Here is a 25,078-nt window from a genome sequence, read left to right as displayed (position 1 = left end):
CCCACAAACTTAGGGTTTTAACATCACAAAGGCCTAAACACGCTTGAGGTAGATCTGGTTGACAAAAAAATCAAAGAATAAAACATATTCCTTTAGCCAGTCGGTTGTGCTACCACTACTTTAGGTGGGGGGCAGCGGCGGGGAGAGGGGCGTACCGACGGAATGTAAGGACAGAAGCACTTTAAAAGGACGAGGACGGACGATAATTTTTATGAATAAGGACGAAGGGACAAGAATGGAAGTGTACCCAGGGCGCTTGTGTCATGCCTGCATGGCTTCAATAGATTATTCTGACCCTTGTGAAGATATGCCGCATGCGGTTTGGATAATGGATGGATGGATGGATGGATGGATGGATGGATGGATGGATGGATGGATGGATGGATGGATGGATGGATGGATGGATATTCTGTTCATGCATTAAAACTTGCGTACATGTCTCTCGACAGAGGGCAGCAGTGACTTTTGAAACAACTATTTAATGGTGCGTTCAATGATCACTACAGTTATCAGAATTAGCGCAACTCCAATGTAAACTCTAGAGTACGCATTGATTTATAGGCCGACACAGTTATCGACTGTTGTCGACTTACATCACAGCAGCTGACCGTGTGCTGTTTTGATAAGAAAGCTGCACCCGTGCGTGATTTTCGCACGCCATGGCCCCGTTGGTGGGAATTACATTTGGCAATCTACGAGGTTAGCTTGAACGCAACGCGGACCCCTTTCGTCAACGTTCACCGCAAAGCTTCGACTGACTCCAGAGGAAAGCGGCGTCTTTCGGCAAGCATCGGCTCACATCATATCATATAGGCTTGCCATGAAGGCGACTACGGGTGTTTTGCTTTACCTGGTCCTATCTGCGTCCGTGCTCTCGGCGGCCCGAGCGGCCAGGAGCCGGACCAGCAGCCAGAATAGCTTCCGACGGGCGGCCAACGGCGTCTACCAGACGCTGAGTAACGTGTTCGGGGAGGAGAACATCCGAGGCCTCTACAAGGTGAACATGCGGGACGGGCGCGGATGTAACGATTGATTTTCTTGTGCGTGCGTGCGTGTGATGCTAAAGTGGCTAACGAGGACGTCAAGATCATTCGTGGAGGGGAGAAGCTGTCTCGAGGAAATTGCCATTTTGAAACACATTAGGCCCGGAATTCGCCCCCTAAGTACACCTCGTAATAAAAACATGTGCACAAAAGCGTCTATTAGGCTAAGTGAACCACTACGCCTATTAATTTGACTACTTCCGGTGTGTTTAACCGCCCAAGCTGTAAAAGCAAATTTTCACAAAAAAACGCCCCCCCCCCCAAAAAAAATCGCCCATTTAAGTGTGGGTTTAAAGTAAACTCAAAAATGTTTATATGTATATTGTGGGGCAATAGTGGTGATCGCCGTCGTTCGACTCACTAAATTTCTTAAGGAATAAAGCACATTGGGAATTGATTGCATCAAGAGTAGAGAGGTGAACCGACGTCACATAACACACGATCGTTTTAATGCAGTTTTCATCTATATTTAATTTTAAAGCCAATAATACGCAAGAGGAATTATTACGTTAAAGCATTTTACGATTTGACCCACAAATGGTCCTAAGTTGTAATGAACACTTATTGGGTGACTGTGCCCGCTTCACCCTGTACGGTCAGTGACAGTGTTGTACCGATCGGCAGCCATTCGGAGCCAAGGGTGGGTGCGAAAGCGAGGTTGGCCTCCCCTGGTCTCTGCCCGGACTCTAAAGCAGAAGCCGCCACCACCTCAGCATCTTAGGAGCATTACCTAAAGAGCACAAAAGTCTGTCAATAGGTGCATTTTCCGGCCAATCGTTGCAATTGGTTCAACAGAAAATGTGAATGGCAAATGACAAGGGTTCAACTGTTTCGGTTTCATCTACCAGAATGATTTACAACACTGTTCCAAAATATACTGTAATTGTTTTTGTACAAAATATGTTGTAGTGCTAATTCCTCTGTTCTTTTCCAGTTCTTCTCCAAAGTAACTGAGCGCTTTGTTCATGGCGTGGATTCCTTCCTTGACTCCATCTGGAAAATATGGGCCGATCTCCTCGATGTGATGGGCATTGACTGTAAGATAGTAGTAGTTCTTAGTATTATTCCCTTAATTAGTAGCATTCGTTTGAATATGCCATTAAATAGACCCTCAGTTTTTCCTTGCAAAAAAAACAACAAAAAACGAATGAAATGCTTTATACTTATGTCTTCACAATATTGTGGTTTAATAGCAATAAATAAATATATAAAAATACAGTAAATATGTTTGAAAGATGATAAATATTGTACAAATGTATATGTTACATAAAAGCCTTTAACAGGATTTATAATCCCATTTGGACATTGTTCAGGGGTGTTAAGGTTCAATATTTATTGAAATACAGACTGTAATTTTTACTTAAAGGGTGTTTTACTTTTAAAGTGTTAAGAAGATAAGCATGTATTTGTAGGAAAGCTTTTTTTTTTAAGTTCATCAGAAATACCTGATACTTAAAGCGGAAGTCAACCCAAACAGATTTTTTTCCAGAATATGTTCCCAGTAAGACCACTTGTTGAAACAGGGCATTCTGATAAATATTGCGTTTGTGGAATAAGTGGTAATCCACCCGTTTTTAGCCATCTCTGGGGGCGGCCATTTTGTCTTCTGTCGACTGAAAATGACATCACAACTGCTCACAACAACCAATCACGGCTCAGATTCAGAAAACAGGTCAGCCATGATTGGTCATTGTGAGCAGTTGTGATGTCATTTTCAGTCGATAGAAGACAAAATGGCCGCCCCCAGAGATAGCTAAAAACAAGTGCATTTTGCTGCTCAATTTATATTCCACAAACGCAAAATGAATCAGAATGCCGTGTTTCAACTAGTGGGCCTGCTGGGAACATATTCTTGAAAAAAATTTTCAGGTATTTCTGATGAACTTTAAAAAAAAAGCTTTCCTACAAATACATGCTGATCTTTAAAAGTGAAAACACCCTGTGTCACCATCTGAGGAAGCAATGTATCAAACCAAACTAAAATCCAGGTGGTCATCTGAACTCAGTGCCTCCCTCCCATTTGCAGCGTCCAACCTGAGCCACTACTTCAGCCCGGCGTCCCTGAGCAGCAACCCGGCACGCGCCCTGCCCCTCATGGCCGGTGCCCTGGCATCTCTGTGGTTGCTGTCGGTTTTCCTGGGCGGCGTGTTCTATGTGCTGCATGTTCTGTTCGGCCGCTTCTTCTGGCTGGCGCGCGTGGTTCTGCTGGCCTTGGCTTGCCTGTACGTGCTACAGAAGTTTGAGGGCGACCTCGAGCGTGCAGTGTTGCCGCTGTGCGTCATCATGGCGCTGTACTTCATGACGGGCCCCGTGGGTGTGTACTGGCGACGCGGCACCGGCTCGCTGGAGGAGAAGATAGACCACCTGGACACTCAGATTCGCCTGCTCAACATCCGGCTGAGTCGGGTCATTGACGGCCTGGAGCGCATAGACGAGTAGAAGACGCAGCAGCAGCGCCCTCTCTATCGGTATTTAAACGTCCAACAAGAATTTTACCTGCTTGAATTCTTAGTCTATTGTCCTCAAGTATTTCAAGCCTTTGTTTGCATGTTGCCCACTACTTTTTGTGTTTATTACATTGGTGCCTCTAAGGTCAAAACCCTTTTACATTTTAACTGATATACATGTGTAAAAAGAAGTCTTGGTGATTGGTTCTCACATCAGCCTTGTTCACGATGCAAATCTTGGCATTGAGTCACGACTCGCAAGTCCGAGGTCCAATGAGTCCTCGGCTTGGCTGAGTGCGAGGGGCGGATGATTCAGTTGTTTCAGTTTCAGTTTGACTAGAATGAATGGAAACACTGTAGACTCTGATTCGATAACTGACTCGAGTTGCTGCAGATGATTCAATTCACTGACTCAAGTTAGTGGACTCAGAAAAAGATGGCAAACTTTGAGGAATCGGTTGTACCAATTTACTTGAGTAGGCAAACACCGCCGCCTTGGCTGATTCGCTTGCATTGGTTGACTGACTCGAGTTAGTAGCAACCAACAACACTGACTCAAGTGAGAAAGGTCACTTTCGTGACTGACTCACATTGAGCCATAAGTCCATAAATTGAATCAAGTTTCCACCAACTAAAACGTAGCACAGACGGACTCAAACGCCCCAGGTAGCTTTAAGAGTCCTACTAGGATAACCACTAACACAGCAATCTCCATGACTACTGGCTAGCCATTATCCCGAACTAGCATGACACTGAAACGCTCTGGACAAGGATACGTACGTTATACTAACTTCAGATTTTTTCTTCTCACTTTGTCATGAAACCCAAAGCACAGGCTGAAAGGTAATCGGTACATGCTAACTGAAGTGAGGTTTAGTGAGGGCTGCTGACATCGCACGTTATAATGGCTAAAATGTAGACGTCATTTAAGGCAGTTTTTCACCCACAATTTTCAGGTTAGAGCTTGGAGGCACCACTGTACTGTTATTCCACACACAAAAAAAGGCGTTAAACACCTCAAGGTGTTAAATTATGAAGGCGTGTGTCGACAACACATGGGCCAATATGTACATTTTATTTTATGTAAAAAAAGAGGCCAGTTTTGTTCTGTTTTCTATTCACACTGTCGAAAAAGTAGTGCTCATTGTCTACCTAAATGAGCAAAGGTATTGGGACACACCATTGAAGAGTAACCCCCCCCCCCCCCCCCCCTCTCTCCACAAAAAAATGTCTGTTCTGAATATTTTTAGTCCACACTGTGTGTATGCTTATTGACGTGACTGCATCATTACAGGAATGTCTCCCATTTTGGATACACAATACTTTTCTCAGGGACTAATTGGACGTAACATTTTAAGTGTATGAACTTTTTTTCCTGCTGTGATCAAATAATCCTGTTCATTTTTTTTGTTATAAATTAAATATCAGGTTTGTTTCCCCTGCCCAAATCCTAACAATGCACCGTTTGTGAATTCCCTTGTCACGCAATCTGGAATCGTGCGATGCCATTTTGTATAATTGTAATGCCACATCAAGGCCAAAGAAGCAACTAATGACATCACAATCTGTAAGTGTTCTCTCCAAGCATATTGTGATCAATTCAGAACTACATATGTCGCAAATGGCTTTAAATTGTCAAAATTGATCTGTTTGTGTCCATGTTGTCTCAATTATTAACGATGGATCATATATTCTATTACCACAGACAAAGCAGTTTCTTGCACTTATTACGGTACTTGAGACAATAATACAAGCTGTTAATTTTTACTAAAGTGATATTAAGGAAGAAATGTGTTTTTAAAAAAAAGCTATTAAATGTGTTTTATTACATGATTGGGTCCACGTTTTATACAGCACTCATAAATTTCTGAAATATAATCCACGCTTTTTCAAATGTTTATTCGAAGAACTGCATGGCAGACCATGTCAAATTATCATTTGGCCCACCCGTTTTAGTCGTATAGATGTGAAAGTACTGGTAAGCTTCATTTAGTTGCAGGTGAAGGATGGATGTTTTACTATTTTTTTGTTTTTATGAAAATTGATGTACAAGTTAGCTTTGAGAATGGTTTGTTTGTTTTTTATTCTCAAGAAATGGAATTAGTGTCACACTGAAAAAAAGGTCAAGTTTACAAAAAGGTTGTATGCACTTGTGGGATTTCCCCCTGAAGGGAATATGACTAAACACTCAGTTTTGCGACTACTGTATTTACATTGAAATGCTATTTCCTATTGAAAAATGTCAATACTGCATTTATTTAACAAAGAATCTAATTGTATCCTCACTGTTCCTGTTGTTCCATATGCAGCCTTTTTCTGTTATGTGCCAACTTGAATCAATGTCGCTTTTATATTCAAATTATTTTTTTCCCCCAATTTTGCCATATATGTAGAATAGTGGACAGTTCAAAACTGTGATTTTGTGTGTATGTGATCGTGAGTTTATATGCAAACATGTCGATGGGTAGTAATTGAATCTTGTGTTTTTGTGGGTGTGCGTGACCAATTGAGAATGAATTCCATATTTAAATGAATTAAAACCAAAAACTGGAAGTGTGTCCTGTGTTCTTTTAACAAGATAACCGGCACATGGAGGTTACAAACACTCCTCATCCACAGGCATGAGTTACATTTACTGGAACTGTCAATCAAACAGTTTAGTGGCAAGGTGACAGCAGCTTTATTTTGCAATAATTTCTATTCCACTATATTTTACAGTTTTTCTATAGACCTTATGTATTGCATAGTTAGTTCTGCATCTTTAATTTAAAAATATGTTCATCTTAAAAATGCATCAGTTGGAAGATATTCAAAACAAATCTACATGTCTACAAAAATATTCTATTTGGCTTCAGTGTGATGACAAGTACAGCATAAAAAGAATCAACATTTTCAACAATCAAGTACCAAACTAGGTTTTAGGTAGTGTAGTGATTCACATAGCTTGATTCAAGGTCAATGTCTCCATTCACAATTGTCCTGTGATGAACAGGCTCCAATTCCCAGCGACCCTGAAAGGAAGAAACACTATCCGCTTTGTTCCATCAGTTTTTGCGCCATCAAATTTCCAAAAAGTTCAGTCTTGCAATTAAAAAAAAAACATGGAACACAATGAGTTCTGTGACACGGATTTTCAAAATGAATACTTCCAAAGTAAATCACTGCACAGGTGATTTTATAACTGTTACGCAAGGTGAAACGGTTAACGTCTCTATAAAAAGATAAAAACTGAAATCAAGTAAAACAACTCACTTTTTGAGATGTCTAATAGCATCTACAATTTAATATTTTATTTTTAATCACTTCCAAAGGGAAATTTATTTTTTCTTGAGCAATTTAGTTTTAATTGCACAAAACCAAATATTTGCTTTGAATATATATATATATATATATATATATATATATATATATATATATATTTAGCATTTTATTTTTAATCCCAAAGACACAAATATATTTTTAATGCCAAACGATACATTTTCTTTATGCATTTTGTTTTTCAATATCAAGTGGTATATATATTTTTTATTTTAAATACCCCCAAAACAAAAAATGTAAATATATATTTTCCTGCAACTCCACAAAAGCCTAAAATATTTTGTATTTTTTTGGTCTTATTTTTAATCCTCCCCAAAAAGACATTCCTGTTTATTTTATTTGTCATCCCAAAAACAAATATTTTGTGTTTTAGGAAAAAAAAAAATATATATATATATATATATATATATATATATATATATATATATATATATATATTTATTATTATTATTTTTTTAATCGGAGATGCTCGGTTTTTATTTGTAGAATGGCAACAAATGCTTATGCTAACATACTGTTACGTTATTTTATGAAATGAAGACTATTGTTGGACTGTAATCTTATAATCCTATAACACTTATAATGTTTATTTATCAACTTCCAATTCCTGTTCTATGGCTATCGTCACACTTCCTCTTTGCCGTCACTGACACCATTCTGTGGTGACATCACTAAAAAAAATTAAAAAAATTTAACCAGTTCAATCCTGTGGCTGCTGATTAATCTGAAGTACCACAAGACTTGCTGATATCACCCGATGATGGTTTGAACCGTGAAGTTTTGCTTGACATTGGAGGCACATTTATCCAGAAACTTGTACCTTTTAGAAGCGGGACAGCACTCTAACGTCTGTGTTGGTGGATGCTCCTACAGCCGTCCCTGGTGTTTGGAGAAGCTGGACGTGATGAATTCCACTGTTGAAGCTGGCACAGAGCACATTGGAGGCGTCGCTGGGCGCCAAAGACACCAGAGGACCGGCGCCATCAAGCGACAGCGTGGCTAAACACACTAGAAGAGAGCAAGAGACGTGAGAAAGACGCCAAACATATATGCGGGTCTATACGTGATCAGAATCGCCGACCTACATTTACAAGATAAATTCGAACATTTGTTCCATTGAATTGTATTCATTTTTTCCCAACGGTTTATCTGTGTTTTGACTGCACTGTTTCCAGTACATGTTGTTTTTTTGCCTCAATGTCTAATCTCGTCTTCAGCAGTGGTGAGCAGTGGTGAGCGGATTTAATTCACTTCTTAGTACAACCACTATAATGTTGCAATAATACTATACTACACAAAAGCGTAATATAACCACACGCAACTGTGCCAAGTACATGTATCATCTTGAACATTTCGCAATCAAAACATATCTAACATGACAAAAACATCCTACATCCTTGAAAACACAAGTCGCGTAAGTGACGTCAGAGCATTTTTGTCGTATAGCGACGACGTAAATCGCCGGTTCCGACTGTCCACAGCCAAAAGCGGGTCCGGAGATATCCGCAAACCTCCGCTGTGGCCGGAGTTTTTGGTTTTCAATGAACAAACCTACGGTGACGTGTGGATGACAGGGCAAACTGCAGGCTACTATCCGCCGTTTGCAAAACCCCCGGCTACGTGTAGACAAGGCCTTGACTAGCAAAACACATCTGCAGGCAGCTTCATAACTTCAACCTTTTACCGATCAGAATCACTGAAGACTATGATTTATTTTATTAACGTTTTATGTTTTTGTCAGATTAAATAAACACTGATTCTAAACGGATCCAGTTGATGATGTATGAAGCACAGTTTCTGATGTTATCTTGCGTTTTGCTGTAGCATTGATGTTTTCTGGGACATGATAGTGGTGGTATCTTAAGTCACTGGTCGGGTCGCACAGGTGTCATACCAGCTGAGTTCTGGTCCCACACTTTGACGGAGCTGTCATGGGAGGAGGTGGCCACCAGAGCGGCACCGCTGCCCCCCAGTGGCGCAGGCAGGAAGACGCAGCACGCGGTGGTCTGCAGGTGGCCCCGGTACTCCACCACCTTGCAGCCCGGCTGACGCAGATCCCACAGCTCACCACAAACACAACATTATGGGAGACTATGACTCATTGATTCTCAGAAAATGTCGATTTTTCTTTTTTCTTGTACCAATTTAACGCCTCTAGTTATACACATATTTCTCTCGAAATCGCAAAACTATTTTTTATACATTATATATTACAACTTTACTCATGTAACATAAAATTCTGTTTGAACAAAATATCCTAATATACCTAATTTCCTCATTACGTATGTATCCTTGTAAAAATATGTTGTTTTTTTCTGGTAATATTACATTACTTTTGTAATTTTACTATTTTATTCCCATTTTTATTCATCAAAATTTTAGATTCTAAACAATTACATTTGAATCTCACACGTTCGTGAAATTAAGACCTACTTAAAGACTGATCCGTGATTGGTCGTTGTGAGCAGTTGTGATGTCTTTTTCAGTCGACAGAAGACAAAATGGCCGCCCCCAGAGATGGCTAACAATGAGTGGATTAACACTTATTCCGCAAACGCAATATTTATCAGAATGCCCTGTTTCAACTAGCGGGCTTGCATAGAACATATTCTAGAAAATATATATATATATATGTGTTGACTTCCCTTTAAGGAATATTTCAATTTTAATCTCATAATATTACAAATTTCCTAGTATTACATTATTCTTGTAAAATTTTAATTTAATCTGGTATCACAATTTAAATCTTGTAGTATTACTACTGTATTTTTGTAAAATTAAAACAAGTATTTCAATTAAATCTTGTATTACAAAATGAATTACTATAAAAATGCAGATATTTTTCTTACTCTCTCTTTCTCTGAATTTTAGTCATACATTTTGACTTAAATCTCATAAATTGGAAAAAAATCTTGTAAAATTACAACTTTATTCAAGAAATATTTTGACCTTAATCTCATACTATTATCATTGAAAAAAAAAATATTATTTCTATATTTCAAGATTGTAGTTAAAATCATTTACGATATATATTTTTTTAATTTACAATTTAGCAATTTTTTTACATTTGTAACATGGCCAGAAATACAACTTTAATCTGCATTTAATCTATAAACATAATCAATGAATATTCACTTTGGGCTTTAATGAGAATGAATGGGAAGTGTCGGCAGCCATTTTCCTTTGTCCAAAGCAAACCAACATGAATAAGAAGGACGCGGCACAATCTCACCGTGGCCTCGCAGCCTTGGCCTCCGAAACCGTTGCTGCTGGACACCAGGTAATTTCCATTGTCGGAAACGTCACAGTGGGTCTGGATGTACTGCTTGGCCGGAAATGTGTTGGTCACCTGCCACGCACGGCTGTCCCACACTCTGTATGCACGCACAACAGACATTTATGTCATAGGAGTGCAAAGATTTGGCAGTGAAAATCTGGTCTGTTGATGATACAACTTCAAATGGTTTGCAATTCTGAGAGCAGAAAAGCAACAATGGTCCATAAATCATTGAAGATCCCATGGAAAGACGCCCTCTGGTGGACATATATAGTGAGTTCAATAGTTAAATATAATTGGCCGCTCTTTTCTCCCATAATATTACAATTTATAATCTGTAAAAATGTTACTTTTACCACTGAATATCTCTTTTATTTCTTCTAACTTTAATCTCATAGTATTAGGCTAAGTTTTCCCTGTATATCTAGATTTGTTTTTCCTCTAGATTTTGACTATTAAAATTTGTGGATTTTTTTTCTCTTTTACCCTTGTAATATTAAAAACAGTTCGTAATATATCATGTAATTTTTCTAATTAATATTTTGACTCATAGTATTACGGCTATTCTCCTGGTTCCATTCTACTTTTTTCTCTGTTTTTTTCATGCTCCTCAACATATGCTTGGTTGCCAATGACAAATGAATATCATCTGTTACGCTTTTGTAATGGATTACGCACGTCTGTGTTGTCCCTTTTACAGCTAGGCAGTCATAAGAGAGAGAGAAAGTGCTGCACTTTTGCTGGTATGCGGTCTATGCAAGTATGTCGTAATCATACTAAATCACAAATCTACAGTGGCTGCTTTGAATAGTTGCAGTGGAGAAACCTGTCTGTACCGTATGGTTTTGTCCTCCGACGTCTGCACGACCGAGGAGCTGCCTGGAACCCAGCACACGTGAGTCACCTGCGCAGTCGTCAGGGGGAGGTTCAACGTATCGCATGGCCTTGACGGACTGAGCATAATGAGTGCATTGTTCTGACCAGGTTTCTGGAAATGTTGTGTCTCTGCTCGCATTTTGCAGATTCGATGTCCCACAGGCACATGCAGTTGTCACGAGAGCCTGTGCACAGTTTCCTCCCATCTACACAAACACAATGGCAACGTTGTCATCTTTGTTTAATGTGAACACAATCGGTAGGGACAGTACAAAGCATCCGTCACATCTTAAATTAGACTGAGATGTGGTAAATAGGAGTATTCATATCTTTTTAATGCACCTTTTGTACCACTTTTATGTATTTGACGTATTTGATCCAATTTTACCTCCAAAAATGGCTAGGTAGATGTAATACATGTGTGATTCTATTTTGAGTAAAGACCTTTTGGACGAATTTTTTTTCCTACACAAATATCACAATGTATATTGTTTACTTAGATGATTTGATTGTGATTTTTGTGCTCTTAATATTTCGTTTCTCTTACTGTAATGCTTTTAATGTTTTATGTAAAGCACTTTGAATTGTCTTGTACATGAAATGTACTTGCAAGCTGGCAATTTTCTACCAACTGCTGTATCACGACACTATTACTTTGAGATTCTTTAAATAAAGATTTTTTAATTGAGATTCCCCTTCTTCTGTAATACAGCTAAACAAGGATATATCTATATATAATATATATTGAAATGCTGTCTTTTTTTTATTTTTTATTTTTTTTACCGGTAATCAATTATTGTACAACCCGTGTACCGTGACAGTATACAGTAGATATATTTGGCATAACACTGCATTGAGATACTTTTGAATAAGAAACTTTTTTCTACTTCTATTTCCTTCTTTTGCAGAACGACATGTAATATACAGTGGGCTATAATCCCTATATATTTTATACTGTCAATGTCATGGGAAAAACACTGCAGAATCGTTTCCTTTGATGACTTTTTCTCTTATATAGATAGCAACATTTAATGTTTTCTTGCAATGTACTGGATGTATTTTTCAGACAACTGCTGTATCGGGATCAAATCGATAGAGGACAAAACATTGCATTGAGATTCTTTTGACGACAGAAAAGCTTAAAGGGGAAGTCACCACAAACATTTTTTTTCAAGACTATGTTCTATGCAAGCCCACTAGTTGAAACAAGGCATTCTGATAAATATTGCGTTTGTGGAATAAGAGTTAATCCACCCGTTTTTTGCCATCTCTGGGGATGGACATTTTGTCACTTCTGTCGAATGAAAATGACATCACAACTGCTCAGGGCTCAGGTAACAACCAATCACGGCTGAACTGTTTTCTGAAGCTGAGCCCTGAGCAGTTGTGATGTCATTTTCAGTCAACAGAAGTGACTAAATGTCCGCCCCATGAGATGGCTAAAAAGGGGTGGATTTTGCTGCTTAACTCATATTCCACAAACGCAATGTTAATCAGAATGCCATGTTTAGTGAGCCTATTGGGAACATATTCTAGCAAAAAATATGTTTGGGTTGATTTCCACTTTAAGATAAGTTTTTCTTTCAATGTAATAGTATGTGATACAGTCAATATTGGGATATGAGAACTATTATAAGATTTGTGTGTGTGGGGGGGAGGGTGTGTGTGTGTGTGTGTGTGTGTGTGTGTTTGTGTGTGCGCGTGTAAGGCAGTGAATACCAGGGCTGACTGCAAGCCCGTTGACCACTAGCTGGTGCCCGCAAAACTCCTGAATGGGCTCGTCCCCCTGGTTCAAGTCCCACATTAGGACAGTCTTATCCCGTGAGGCGCTGAAGATCCACGTGCTGCCCGGATAACACACCACCTGAGTTCAAAACATACGGTAGAGAGGATGTTTTTAACAAGTGTTTCCAGCCTACCAATGCACAATATCATTGTTACCTTGGTAACCTCCCTGCTATGACCCTGGAAGGCTTGACACATGCGCCCTTGTTTCCAGTCATACACCACCACCACCTGCATAGCGCAGCAATATGTTTTACCAAGCCATTGGAATGAAATATGATCGAATTCAAACTTAGACGTCTGTCATTACCTGGTCGGTGCCTCCAGAAACGCACAGATCGGCGCTGAGGTTTGTGACAGTGTTGACGGACCCACGATGGGCCGGTTCATACTGAACCACCTGACTGTCTAATGCACCGTCTTCCTTTTCACCTTCTGAGGCCCTGGACATGGAAGAGGAAAAGTGTGATAGCCATGCAATAGAAAATGGATCTTAATGCGATGTGGAAAAGCTGTTTGAGCATTTATTGATATCCATCTTAAGGTCCTTGTACTAGTTCTCTACTCAGCCAGGTACATTAGTTTACAACTGTTAACCTTTTAACATTTGTACCCAACCAAAAGGTACTTTATCGCTTACTGCAGACTTCCTGTACTAGGGTTGCTTTCTTGATGGTTTTTAGCAGGACTTCTTGACAAGGTTTCAAATGTTAGCACTGTATCAACTTTAATTACAAATAGTAGGCAAGCACAGGGAAAATCTAAAATCCTTATCTACTGTATGTGTCCAGCGTTTTCTGCACTCGTGTTATCGTCTTCCTAAATGTTAGCATAACAACAGTTAGCATTTTAACATCTGAACGGATCTCTTTCACCGTAGTACCTGACCACAGGGCACAACGTTAAATCCTTATGGATCAACCTAAAATGTTTCTGTACTCGGGATGCTATCTTACTACTCTATGGCACTTCTCCACACTCATAGGACAACTCGTGTGACACATTCCTGCTAGTTGTGCCAAGTGTTTACTAATGCAGCACAGTATTTTGCAAGTAAGGTTTAATTGGATACAAGTAAGCAAGAGTGGCACAAGTTGTGGAAAAAAGCATTTCTAGTAAGACAGTCATTCGACTAGTCCACTGAATTGCCTTTAATTTTCTTATCATTTCAGCACTATTCACATACACTTGTCTCCAATCTACTGTAAATACACTAAAAACATTACATTTTCTTCATCGTGTATAAATTTGATGTGTATAATTCATCCGCATATCAGTACAGTGGTACCTTGATTGAAGAGTTTAATTCATTCCATGACTAAGCTCGTATCGCAATTAATTAATTCATTAAAAACTTACTGCACACTCTGTAGAATTCATGTGCTGAATGTGTGTCTTTTAGGGGTGTGGCCTGGTAAGTGACATCAGGAGCTGGAATTTGGTTGGCTGGTTAGTCTGCACGCGAGTATATGTGCTTGAATTGCAGCCTACGGCAGCTCCTTACGAGTGTTTTCATTTTTGCATTCTTGTGTTTTACTTTGTCCCATTCAATAAATGAATGAAAATGCATCAGCAACTGTGGCTCTCCTTGCTCACATGCGAGGACATTGCTCAATTTATTTGTCCAATTCACTCGAGCGGCGGTGTGTCTAAAGCTTGCAACACAAAGTGGAAAAACAAAGCAAGAATTGCAAGTTGGGTCACTCACAAGTTAAGGTATCACTAAAGATAAAGTAACAGGTATGTTTAGAGAAAGCACATCTCACCTGTAGAGCTCAGACCTCTTGCGAAACTTGCTCTGTAACTTGCCCATGTCTGAATTTCGAAACCTGTGACAACATTGACAATAATTTTCTTTGGGTTTTTACTGGGGGGATTAGGTGTAGGTAACCATAGAAACAGGTAATCACACTTATTAGGTATGGTTATTAGAATGCACATAAAGTATTTAAAAATGACACCTAGAGAAAACCCATACAAGCACGGGTCGAGATTTGAGACGGAAAACTCAAACCGTGCTGCGGCTGCTGCCCATGAAATAACTTTAAGGTAACCATTTAAATAGTTTCTTTTTAGGAAGGTGCATCAATATTGTCTTCTTTTTAGGAAATGACTCACACAGGAAGCCAAATCATTATCATTTGTCCTTAAAAGTGAGTTTTGAGTGTCCTGTTGTTGAATATCAAGAGCCAGAAAGTATTTTTACATGCATACATATGGTAACCTGTTAGATGTTGATATTAATTTTAAAAGCCCTTGTGCAAGTAGGCTCTTTGACCTTACTTGTAGAATGACTTGGGTGCAACTTCAGAAGACACAGTCACTCTACTAGTGTGCTGAATTCTTCCTAGTGAGGAAAAAGAGCCTACTAATACATGGACATCAAGGATATTGAATAAATGTTCAAAATGCATTCCATCACTACAGACAAAAAACGTTACTATTAGGACAGTCATGCTAATAGTATGCCCAAGGGGTTCAAGTAATACGCTGAATTGTCTTACAAGAGCACAGGTGTCAAACTCAAGACGCGGGGCCAAATAATGTGTGTCGACTTGATGTTTCTTGCAAATGTCTTCACTTTTAACAACACTGAGATGAGATATTGCAAGATTTTTGTTACCAATCCCCCCTTTAAAATAAACTGAAAATAGTTGAACAACCAGTATACTGGCTTCTGATTTCAAAACTAGTTATGTTAGTTATGTTTATATGTGATAATACAAGACAATCATACATTTATATGAGTTCATAGTCATAACGGCCCTCCAAAAGAAACCACGATGTGGCCTAGACAAAAATGAGTTTGACACCCTGTACTAGAGCGAACAAAACGCCTATGGATAGTTTGAGTCAAACAGCTCTGCATAAGTACTCCAGCAGAGAAAACGCAGCTAGAAACAGCAAAAAAATGGTTTTATTTGCCTGAGATAACTTCATTATAACTATTATACTATTATAGCTTTTGTGCATTGAGGTTACATCAGCACCTGACACAGGCGAGCACACACAGAGCGCACATCTTAGCTTCTTAAGCCTAAATCCTATTACCGTCGCAAGCAATTAGAAAAGAGTAATACCTACCAACTGCTATGATTACGCCACCATTTAGAAAGAAAGTTAGAATAGTTGTGTGGTTTAACCACGCATAGAAGTAGTAGAAAGTGTGATGTTTTGTGTACGTGTGTACCTGCCAGTCCAGCCTGGAGTCTTCCTGATGCCACCGCTAGCCGCCTAGCATGCTAACTAATCTTTAACCCTCACGTTCGGCGCTCTGACAATGCTAAAACTCGGTCGAGTCTTCGTCCGAAAACCACCGAACGGTTCCCCGCAGGCTGCCATGACATTTTAAAAACTCCGGGTGGGTGCGTGGAAGGGATAGTTTTGGACGAGTTCTCTTCCCTGGAGACCGCGGAAGAGAGAGCGACGCTTTCTCCGTAGCTAGGCAAGAATGGGGAGGTCACGTGACCAAGTACCGGTCGTCAAGGCAACGGCCCCGCCTCTAAAATGAGAGTCAGCGTTTTGTATGCTGTACAGGAGAATCAAATGTGAATATTTAGGAAATATAAGATTTATGTTTGGGACTGATGAAATATTGGAATTCAAATATTTATTCATCTGGCGTGCAGCCATGATGGCTTGCTTTCATTTCCTCTGACCATCACTAGGAGCGCCATTCCCTCCTTGTCGAACCTGCCTGTTGCAACACCTGAGGTCAATTAACACTCAAGTGGGCCTAGATAAAAAGGCGTGCTGAGAAATTGGTCTTTCTCACTTCTCTCCTCTCCATATAGTGGCGTTCGGAACAAGACACAAAGTAGGTGGTTAAGGCATTTTGCTTGCTAACTGTTTTTTTTTCCTCCCAATCATATGAATTTCAGATGATCAGTAGTGAAAAATATTTGCTTTTTAAAGTTTTCTTAATTTCTGAAAAAAAAGAAAATGTATTTCTTTTTGTTTTTTATTTTCTGAGGCAAGAAAGCACAACACTTGTTACAAGGGTTGTCCCTATTAGAAATTAGGGCCGATCATATGCTTTTCAGCTGATCGATATCTGCTAAAAAATATTTTTTTAAAGTTTCTTAATTTATTTATAATAAAATTATTTCTTGGTTTGAACCACTGCTGGGTTTTTTTTCTTTTGGTTGGGTTTAAGTCATTCTTTGACTTTATTTTAGGGTGCAAACTCAAGCTTGTGGAGTTGACATCACCCTAGTGTGTTTTTGGTGTTCTCCCACCCACTGCCGCCTATCAAATCTCGCGTTGTATTTTATCTATTAATATTCTGCATGCACTTGAGTCGGTGTGCTAGGCAAAGGTGCACGCCCACTCAGTGGGCAAACTTCAGCTAACTCATTTATCCCCCGCCCCCCTTCCTCAGGTGTGGCTATAAAAGGACTCTGACTGCAGCCCACTCTGCTGACCCGGAGATGTCCACCATGAAGCATCTCCTCTTGTCATTACTGCGCCCCATGCTGCTACTTGGCTATTTCGGTAAAAAAACAAACATCTTTTATATATGAGAAGTTTGGTTCACCAGCCTTTATCCTTGCACCATAATGCCCTTTGTCTGATTAAATGGCATGAAGTACTAGGACATTAATCTGGTTATCAAGGAAAGCATATTGGTGCTAAAATGGCTTTAAAGACTGTCTTAATAGTACTTGTGTGGAATTTTAAACCTTACCAACACTATTAGACCCAACTAGTGCATGTAAAGTTTTTGAGCATCCCTAATCCAGCTCAAGGTACCTGTATGCTACTTGCCTTTGTACAAAACCATGCTGTACATGCTCAACTGTTTTTTTTTCCCCAGTAGCTGTTGTGCTGTCTGCCTCCACCGAACATGTGAGGTGGTGCGTCAAGTCGGACAAGGAGCACCAGAAGTGTTTGGCGCTGGCCACAAAGGCGCCGGTCTTCTCCTGCGTCAAGAAATCAGATACTTTGGGATGCATCACTGCCATTTATGTGAGTTTTTTATTTTTGTTTTTTTCCCCCAAATCATTATCTTAAAGCTGAGGTCCGTTCTTCAACAGCCCCTTCCCAGCCTGTATTTAGATGTCTCCCTCATCAACACACCTGATTCAAATGATCAGGCTTCTGCAAAGCTTGCTGATCATAATCAGTTGTTGGAGAGTGACTTCTATTACGGTCTGGCTAGGGGCTCTCGAGGACCGGCCTTGGACACCACTGTCTAAAAGCAAGGTGAACTAGTGTTTGGAACAGCTGCCTCGCAGTCAAAGATTCCACGTTTGAATCTTTCATTTTTGTCACTGCTGGCATAAAGCAGTTAAGGCACTTGAGTTGTCATTAGTTGCCTCTTTGAAAATTGGTTATTAAAAGGCAAGCAAAGTAGCTCAGTCTAGCCAAAACATTCCAAGTTGGCAACTCTGGCTGACCAGAATTTTTCTCAGTGGCCAATGATTTTAGCTTGAATTGCATGACTTCTTCCATTGATCTCTGGGCAGGAGGGTGCAGCAGACTCAATTACATTGGATGGAGGAGACATCTACACCGCTGGCCTGGAGAACTACAAACTCCAGCCCATAATTGCTGAGGACTATGGTAACAGTAAGTCAATCACCATGAATTCAAAGTCATGTTGCAGAATTGATCAGTGGCGTCTTGACAGGGTTAAGATGACAACATTCACTGACTCGGCACAAAATTTGTTGTTTCTATAGAATGGCTCGAAGCATATAGTCCATAGGAAAATCCCTTAAAACTTTTGAAATTTTCTCCACCGCCCCCAATCTGCTCAGCATCAGATGGCTGCTACTACGCTGTCGCCGTGGTTAAGAAGGGCTCTGGGTTCGGCATCCGAGAACTGCAAGGGAAGAGATCTTGCCACACTGGCTTGGGAAAATCTGCCGGCTGGAACATCCCAATTGGAACTCTCATTAAGCTGGGTGTGCTAAAGTGGGGAGGCATTGAGGATGAAACTATTGAGTCTGGTGAGTGACATCGATGGTTACTGTTTTTTAAAAGACATGATTTAAGCCATCTTTATTTTTTTTGAAGCGGTGGGTAACTTCTTCTCTGAGAGCTGTGCCCCTGGAGCAGAAAAGGGTTCCAAACTGTGCAAAGGCTGCAAAGGAGACTGCTCGCGATCTCACAACGAACCTTTCTATGACTATGGTGGTGCATTCCAGTAAGTACAGGCAAGTTAATTGTTACGATGTGTACAGATTGAAAAAGTGCCACAGGATTGATCCCTGGGCAAAACCCCATCAGTCACTTGGTCTGAGTATTTCAACAAGAATGTCCTGTCATGAAATTACATAATTTGTAGGGCAGGTATTAAGGAGTACTCGAGTGGTAAAAGTATGTTTTATCTACCTTTTATCCTGTCATTGAATTTTTTTTTTTTTTTTTTTTTCCCCCGAAATAGGTGCCTGGTGGAAAATGCGGGAGATGTGGCATTTGTCAAGCACCTTACTGTGCCAGGTGAGTTCCTTCAATGTATTAAAATGCTCAAAAATTTAGCCACACCCTGCTCCTATTTGGGACCTCAGCAGATGGATGTGAAATTTTTCAAATCACTGTACAGTGCAGGAGTACAACTTTTTTTTTTTTTTTTGATATATAGGAATCGGTCAAGTGTTTACAATGACTTTTTTTTTTTTTTTTTCCCCCCCTACAGACAGCATGAAGGCTGACTACGAGCTGTTGTGCATTAACAACACCAGGGCAGCAGTTGGTGACTACAAAGAATGCCACCTGGCCAGGGTACCCGCTCACGCTGTGGTCACGCGACAAGACCCAGAGCTGGCCGAGTTGATTTGGAAAAGCCTCACCACAGTGCAGGTAGGATGCGCACTTAATTTCAGAAATGCTTTCATGTGGATTGTCTGGTAAGACCCAGGGCCTGCTAGTGATGTATAGGACAGTATTCATGAGGTTTAAGAACTTTTTTTTTTTTATTCTCAAACAGGATTTTGACCTGTTCTCCTCTGAAGCATACGCACCAGCCAAGAATCTGATGTTCAAAGACTCAGCTGAAAAGCTAGTCAGGTTGCCTGCCAACACAACCTCCTTCCTGTATCTGGGCGCCGGCTACTTGAGCATTGTGCGCTCCCTGAACACAGGTAACAACAAACTTGATTATCAAACTCGTATGAATACAAAACAATTTTTCATCACTTTCTTTCAGAGGTGACTGCAGCCGGAACAAATGCCATCACGTGGTGTTCCGTGGGACTGAGTGAGGCTCAGAAATGTAACGAATGGAGTGCCAACAGCACGGTGGACGATGAAAACAAAATTCTGTGCCAGAATGCCACTACAGTGGAAGAGTGCCTGAAGATGATCATGGTAAAATGACAAATGTCTACATAACATGCTCTGCAGGAAAATTTGGAGCATTACCCAAGGTGCTACTTTGGCTAATCAACACAAAACTTTGTCAACATGTCTGTATTTTGGTTTATGCCATAATTTTTGTTCAAATTCTTGGTCTCATACATAATTAATCTAAATGAGCTCCAATCAGAAGCAGGTATACAAGACAGGTGGGGAAATGCTAAATTGCACCCCCAATAGCTTCTATTGTGAGTCTAAGATTCTCACTTAACACTCCCTCACATAACTGGGTTACATGACTGTCATAATCGGACATGTGAGTTTGACAATTTTATTTTTCCATTTAGAACAAAGATGCAGATGCAATGGCAGTGGATGGAGGAGAGGTGTACACCGCTGGGCAGTGTGGTTTGGTTCCAGCCTTGGTGGAGCAATATGATGAAGGTATTCCTTTTTCTTTTTTTTTTTTTTTTAAATCCCAATTAACACTTTGTACCTCCACTTTCTGTCAACAGCAAAATGCAACCAGTCTGGAGGTACGTTTTTTTTTTTTTTTTTTTTCTCCCCCCCATGTGGGTTCTTGGTTAACTTAAAAGTGGCTACAGCTTCAACACATTGCAAAACAAGTATTTGCACCAAAAGAAAATCACATTTCAATAAATCCAACATGCCTGTTCTGCAGTGTTTAGTTTTAAGAATGAAACTAACAAGTTGTGCATGTATAGCCGCAGCATCCTCCTATTATGCTGTTGCTGTGGTGAAGAAGACTTCTGGAGTGACCTGGGACAACTTGAAGGGCAAGAAGTCCTGTCATACAGGCTTTGGCAGAACAGCTGGCTGGAACATTCCCATGAGTAAAATACACAAACAGACTGGCGACTGTGACTTCAGTAAGTGTACTGGTAAAATTACTGTGTATATATTCTAATTGGAATGTGTTGGCTAAAAAATACTGCATCTTTTGATTTGTAGAAACTTTCCTTTTGTCAATACAGTGTATAATCAGTTGTGTGACATACCTCAAGGTCTTTTAAAAAATATCTATAAGACCTAAAATGTGAAATTTAACCTGATTTGGCATGGCAATTAGTGTTACTGCACTCACGACAACAGTCATAAATATTAAAGAAGTTTAAATTTGTCAAAGCCCGTCAGAAAATCGATTGAACCTCCATAACTGGCTCAGACTGAGATCTTTAAAATATGGGCGATTAACTAACTTGGTGACATTACAGGATATAATCAGAAAATTAAAAAAACAGCAATTGTAAGATGGCTCGTAGGGGTGGTGTTATGGGCTAAAGCTTCAGAGATGACTTTAGGAGACCAGGCATTCATGCTACAAAGGTGTTGGCTAACCAGGAATATTGCACTCCAGAGTTCCAATATGTATAAATGCCCCAGACCAAACATACACTTAGAATTTACTTTTGCTATAAAATCACTACAAAGATGGCTAAAATACATCACAATGCTCTGTCCGTTACCTCAGGCAAGTTCTTCAGTAGCGGCTGCGCCCCTGGATCTCCAGCCGGCTCGCCGTTCTGTTCTCAGTGTGCAGGTAGTGGCAAACTCATGGATGATGAGGCAAAGTGCCAAGCCAGTTCGGACGAAAAGTACTACGGCTATGCTGGGGCCTTTAGGTAAGCTATGCGCAGTGATGGGGAAAGCATCTTTGTCGCCCGTGTCCTTAACATGGCTTGTTCAATGAAGCTGGGGTGTATCCCAGCTGACTTTGGGAGAAGCAGTGACTGGTTTGACTTTTGGCAAGTGAAGTCAGTGACATGCATCCTGGGCTGGTTGCCAGCCAATTGCAGGGCACACGCCAAAAAGCATTTGGTCTAGTCTTCTACCATGCATGGTTTTTGAATGAGGATGGAAATCAAGAGTACCTAAAGAAAATAATTGGGAGCTGTAGCACAAGAGGAGATGCGCTTGATCTTCCTGCATTTTCCTCTTTTCAGATGTCTTGTTGAGGGTGCTGGTGACGTGGCCTTCATTAAACACACAACAGTTGGAGAAAACAGTGACGGTAACGTGATGCACAACCCTCCCCAGCGATCAATCACAGCACCGTAGCACGTTTGTTTCTACACTATTACAGGAAAGGGTCCAGTGTGGGCCACTGATGTTTTGAGCCATGACTATGAGCTGATTTGCCCCACCAAGGGTCCAGTGCCAATCACAGAATTTGAGTCTTGCAACCTGGCAGTCACACCAGCGCACGCTGTGGTGACCCGTCCTGAGACCCGCAATGATGTTGTCACAGTTCTACAGGAACAGCAGGTAGGAAATACTCAGTTACCTTATAAGGTTGGGGACATTTGAGGATGGCAGGGATATTTTCAATGTCTTTCATTTTTAGGCCCGGTTCGGCAGAAGTGGCAGGAATCCCAGTTTCAGAATGTTTGAGTCCAGGCCTATGAAGAATCTCCTTTTCAAAGATTCCACCCAGTGTCTTCAGGAGGTCCCAAGTGGATGCAATTATAAGACTTTCTTGGGACCAGATTACATGGATGCTATGACCTCACTGAGGAAGTGCAGTGACTCCACTCCAGGTTTTTTGATGTAGTTTTAAATGACATCCCAGCTTGCACCAGAAATGCAATGTTTGTCTTTTTTGACCACAGATTTGGAGAAGCTGTGCAGTTCCCACACCTGTCAGCAGACAAACTAGATGGCTCAATACTTTTCCACATTGATTGGAGCAGCCACTTGGAAATCAACACATCCTTATGCACTATTCAAGACATTTTGCCAATTGCTTTGGTACTGTTTGTCTAACATGTACCAATTTATCAAATAAAGCCCTGCCAATGCTTTACAGAATTTTGTTCTCAATTATTACCAAAAAGTACATTGTTCAACCTACTGGTTTAATGTGGGGGGGGGGGGGGGGGGAAGATTCCCCCTCACCACTTGTGTTGCTAACTATTTTTCTTGGAGTGTGCAAGGCTACACATGTAGACATAACAGTACTGTCATCTACTGTATAACCTCTGAATTGCTATTTTAATACCACTTGTTCTAGGCAGGACGCATCCAGCTGCCATAAGATCGGCAGTGTTTTATGAATTAACTACATTGACCCCTGGTGGCCAAGGTGCACATCAGAAAGATCAGCACAATATACATTGAATGGAATGTGGGACAAAAACTGTCATTACTATGGATGTTGCTTCCACAACAGCGCAGGGGCGTGCTGCAGTTAAATGTTCTCAACTTGATGCCCTGTAAGTCATAACCAAATGACTCTGCCTATAACATGGTCAACCACAACTCAGAAAAATCTTATTGGGAGTGGTGATTGCTGTGGAGGTGTTAGGGAAGAAACTTTGGTTAAGTTAATGCCCCCTTAATCCCAACCAGATGACCCTTCTAATTTCAGTGACGGACCTGCTGAAACATTTTCATTGACTGATGGGGTCTGAGCCCCACAAACCCCACCTTCTGGATACCCCTGCACCCGCAGATGTTTTCATTTGATGCTAGCTCAATGAAACTTTTGTGAGGTTCACCCAAAATTTGGTGCAAATTTAGAATAATTTTCCTGAAAATGATTAAAAAAAACAAAAAAACACAGCTGACAAATGGTTTAATTTGCCTGAGAGAACTTCATTATGACTATTATAGCTTTTGTGCATTGAGGTTACGTCATGCACCAGACACACAGAGCGAACATCTTAGCTTCTTAAAGCGCAAGTCAACCCAAACATATACAGTGGTATCTCTACTTATGAAATTAATTGGTTCTGGAAGAAATTTCTTAAGTAGAAAATTGTTTAAGGAGAGACGCATTTTCCATGTAAATGCCCTAATCCGTTCCAAGCCCCCCAATATTCAGACAAATGTTTTATAAAGCATAAAAATGCATCAAAACATGTAACAAATAGATGTTACATATGCGCATAATGTAAAAAAAACAAAGATTGGAGTAAAGAATAAAAATTATGGTCATTTACCTTTTAATTGCTGTCCTCATCGCTTTTTGACCTCTTTGGTTCATGTTCTCTCTCAGAAGTGGTTTTTGCCTGGCGTTTTGTAAAGAACTGCTTTAATAACATGGCGACTGTCGATACATTACGGTCATATTCTTTGGCGAGATCAACCAAACGCATCCCCTTTTCATACTTTTGTATTATCTCTTGCTTTGTATGGACAAAAAAAACCCGATTTTCTCCCTTTTTTCTTTTCCTCGTTTCTAATTCACGTAAAACTATCGGAACACCTCATGGCCCCAGGGATGAATGACGAGGACGCTGCATAGACATATCTATCACATATCTATCTACCTGTCTATCTGCACACATAGACACATATGGTAGAGGTCCCTCTTAGCCAATGGGATGCCAGGAAGATGCTAGGCTAGCCAATGGCACAGCAGCTATGAGTATGTTGCGTTCAGGAAACTCCGGAGTTTCGAGTGGCAGCCCATACTCTATTTTTACCTTTCATATCTTGAAATTTCTTTCGTAACAAGAGGAAATATTTTCCTGTTGAGGCGTTTCGTAACTTGAAAATTTCGTATGATGAGACGTTTGTAAGTAGAGGTACCACTGTATATTTTTCACGAATATGTTCTGTACAGGCCCACTAGTTGAAACACGGCACTCTGATTAATATTGCGTTTGTGGAATATGAGTTAAGCAGCAAAATCCACCTGTTTTTAGCCATCGCAGGTAGCGGCCATTTTGTCACTTCTGTCGACCAAAAATGACATCACAGTTGCTCAGGGATCAGGTATTGACCAATCATGGCTAAGTTTCAGAAAACAGGTGAGCTGTGATTGGTCGTTACCTGTGCCCTGAGCGACTGATGCCAAACAAAAATGTTTGTGATGACTTCCACTTTAAGCCTAAATCCTATTACCGTCGCAAGCAATTAGAAAAGAGTAACACCTACCAACTGCTATGATTACGCCACCATTTAGAAAGAAAGTTAGAATAGTTGTGTGGTTTAACCACGCGTAGAAGTAGTAGAAAGTGTGATGTTTTGTGTACGTGTGTACCTGCCAGTCCAGCCTGTAGTCT

At 40.3% G+C, this 25,078-nt stretch overlaps 3 protein-coding genes across 5 annotated transcripts; 2 read left to right on the top strand and 1 right to left on the bottom strand.

Moving 5' to 3' along the window:
• Nucleotides 1-500: 500 nt before the first annotated feature.
• bri3bp (bri3 binding protein) lies at nt 501-6,043 on the top strand. Its single transcript, XM_086029746.1, has 3 exons — nt 501-997; nt 1,978-2,080; nt 3,070-6,043. The coding sequence occupies exons 1-3, from the start codon at nt 821-823 to the stop codon at nt 3,480-3,482; spliced, it is 693 nt and encodes a 230-aa protein (XP_085885872.1). The 5' UTR covers nt 501-820; the 3' UTR covers nt 3,483-6,043.
• Nucleotides 5,373-16,197, bottom strand: wdr31 (WD repeat domain 31). Of its 2 annotated transcripts, XM_086029745.1 has the most exons (11): nt 15,937-16,197; nt 14,513-14,575; nt 13,057-13,189; nt 12,903-12,977; nt 12,681-12,825; nt 11,067-11,167; nt 10,922-10,989; nt 10,041-10,182; nt 8,703-8,871; nt 7,629-7,816; nt 5,373-6,501 (listed from the first exon to the last, which is right to left on the bottom strand). In XM_086029745.1, exons 2-10 carry the CDS (start codon nt 14,557-14,559, stop codon nt 7,632-7,634), a joined length of 1,065 nt encoding a protein of 354 aa, XP_085885871.1. In that variant the 5' UTR covers nt 14,560-14,575; nt 15,937-16,197; the 3' UTR covers nt 5,373-6,501; nt 7,629-7,631. The 2 variants fall into 2 exon arrangements, with proteins under 2 accessions (XP_085885871.1, XP_085885869.1); XM_086029743.1 differs by having other exon boundaries at nt 5,373-7,816.
• Nucleotides 16,198-16,448: 251 nt separating this feature from the next.
• LOC147147350 (serotransferrin-like) lies at nt 16,449-22,877 on the top strand. 2 transcript variants are annotated; one of them, XM_086031421.1, is made up of 18 exons: nt 16,449-16,563; nt 17,128-17,240; nt 17,563-17,714; nt 18,215-18,311; nt 18,509-18,700; nt 18,768-18,897; nt 19,138-19,193; nt 19,390-19,553; nt 19,681-19,834; nt 19,900-20,060; nt 20,396-20,492; nt 20,564-20,584; nt 20,774-20,938; nt 21,541-21,691; nt 22,013-22,080; nt 22,153-22,334; nt 22,414-22,606; nt 22,679-22,877. In XM_086031421.1, the coding sequence occupies exons 2-18, from the start codon at nt 17,177-17,179 to the stop codon at nt 22,723-22,725; spliced, it is 2,094 nt and encodes a 697-aa protein (XP_085887547.1). In that variant the 5' UTR covers nt 16,449-16,563; nt 17,128-17,176; the 3' UTR covers nt 22,726-22,877. The 2 variants fall into 2 exon arrangements, with proteins under 2 accessions (XP_085887547.1, XP_085887546.1); XM_086031420.1 differs by having other exon boundaries at nt 18,215-18,317.
• Nucleotides 22,878-25,078: the final 2,201 nt, after the last annotated feature.

The sequence above is a fragment of the Filicampus tigris genome, chromosome 5 (assembly GCF_054856515.1).
Source record: "Filicampus tigris isolate MCC_2025a chromosome 5, RoL_Ftig_1.0, whole genome shotgun sequence".
Taxonomy (NCBI): Eukaryota; Metazoa; Chordata; class Actinopteri; order Syngnathiformes; family Syngnathidae; genus Filicampus; species Filicampus tigris.
This window is presented reverse-complemented; position numbering and strand designations above follow the sequence as displayed.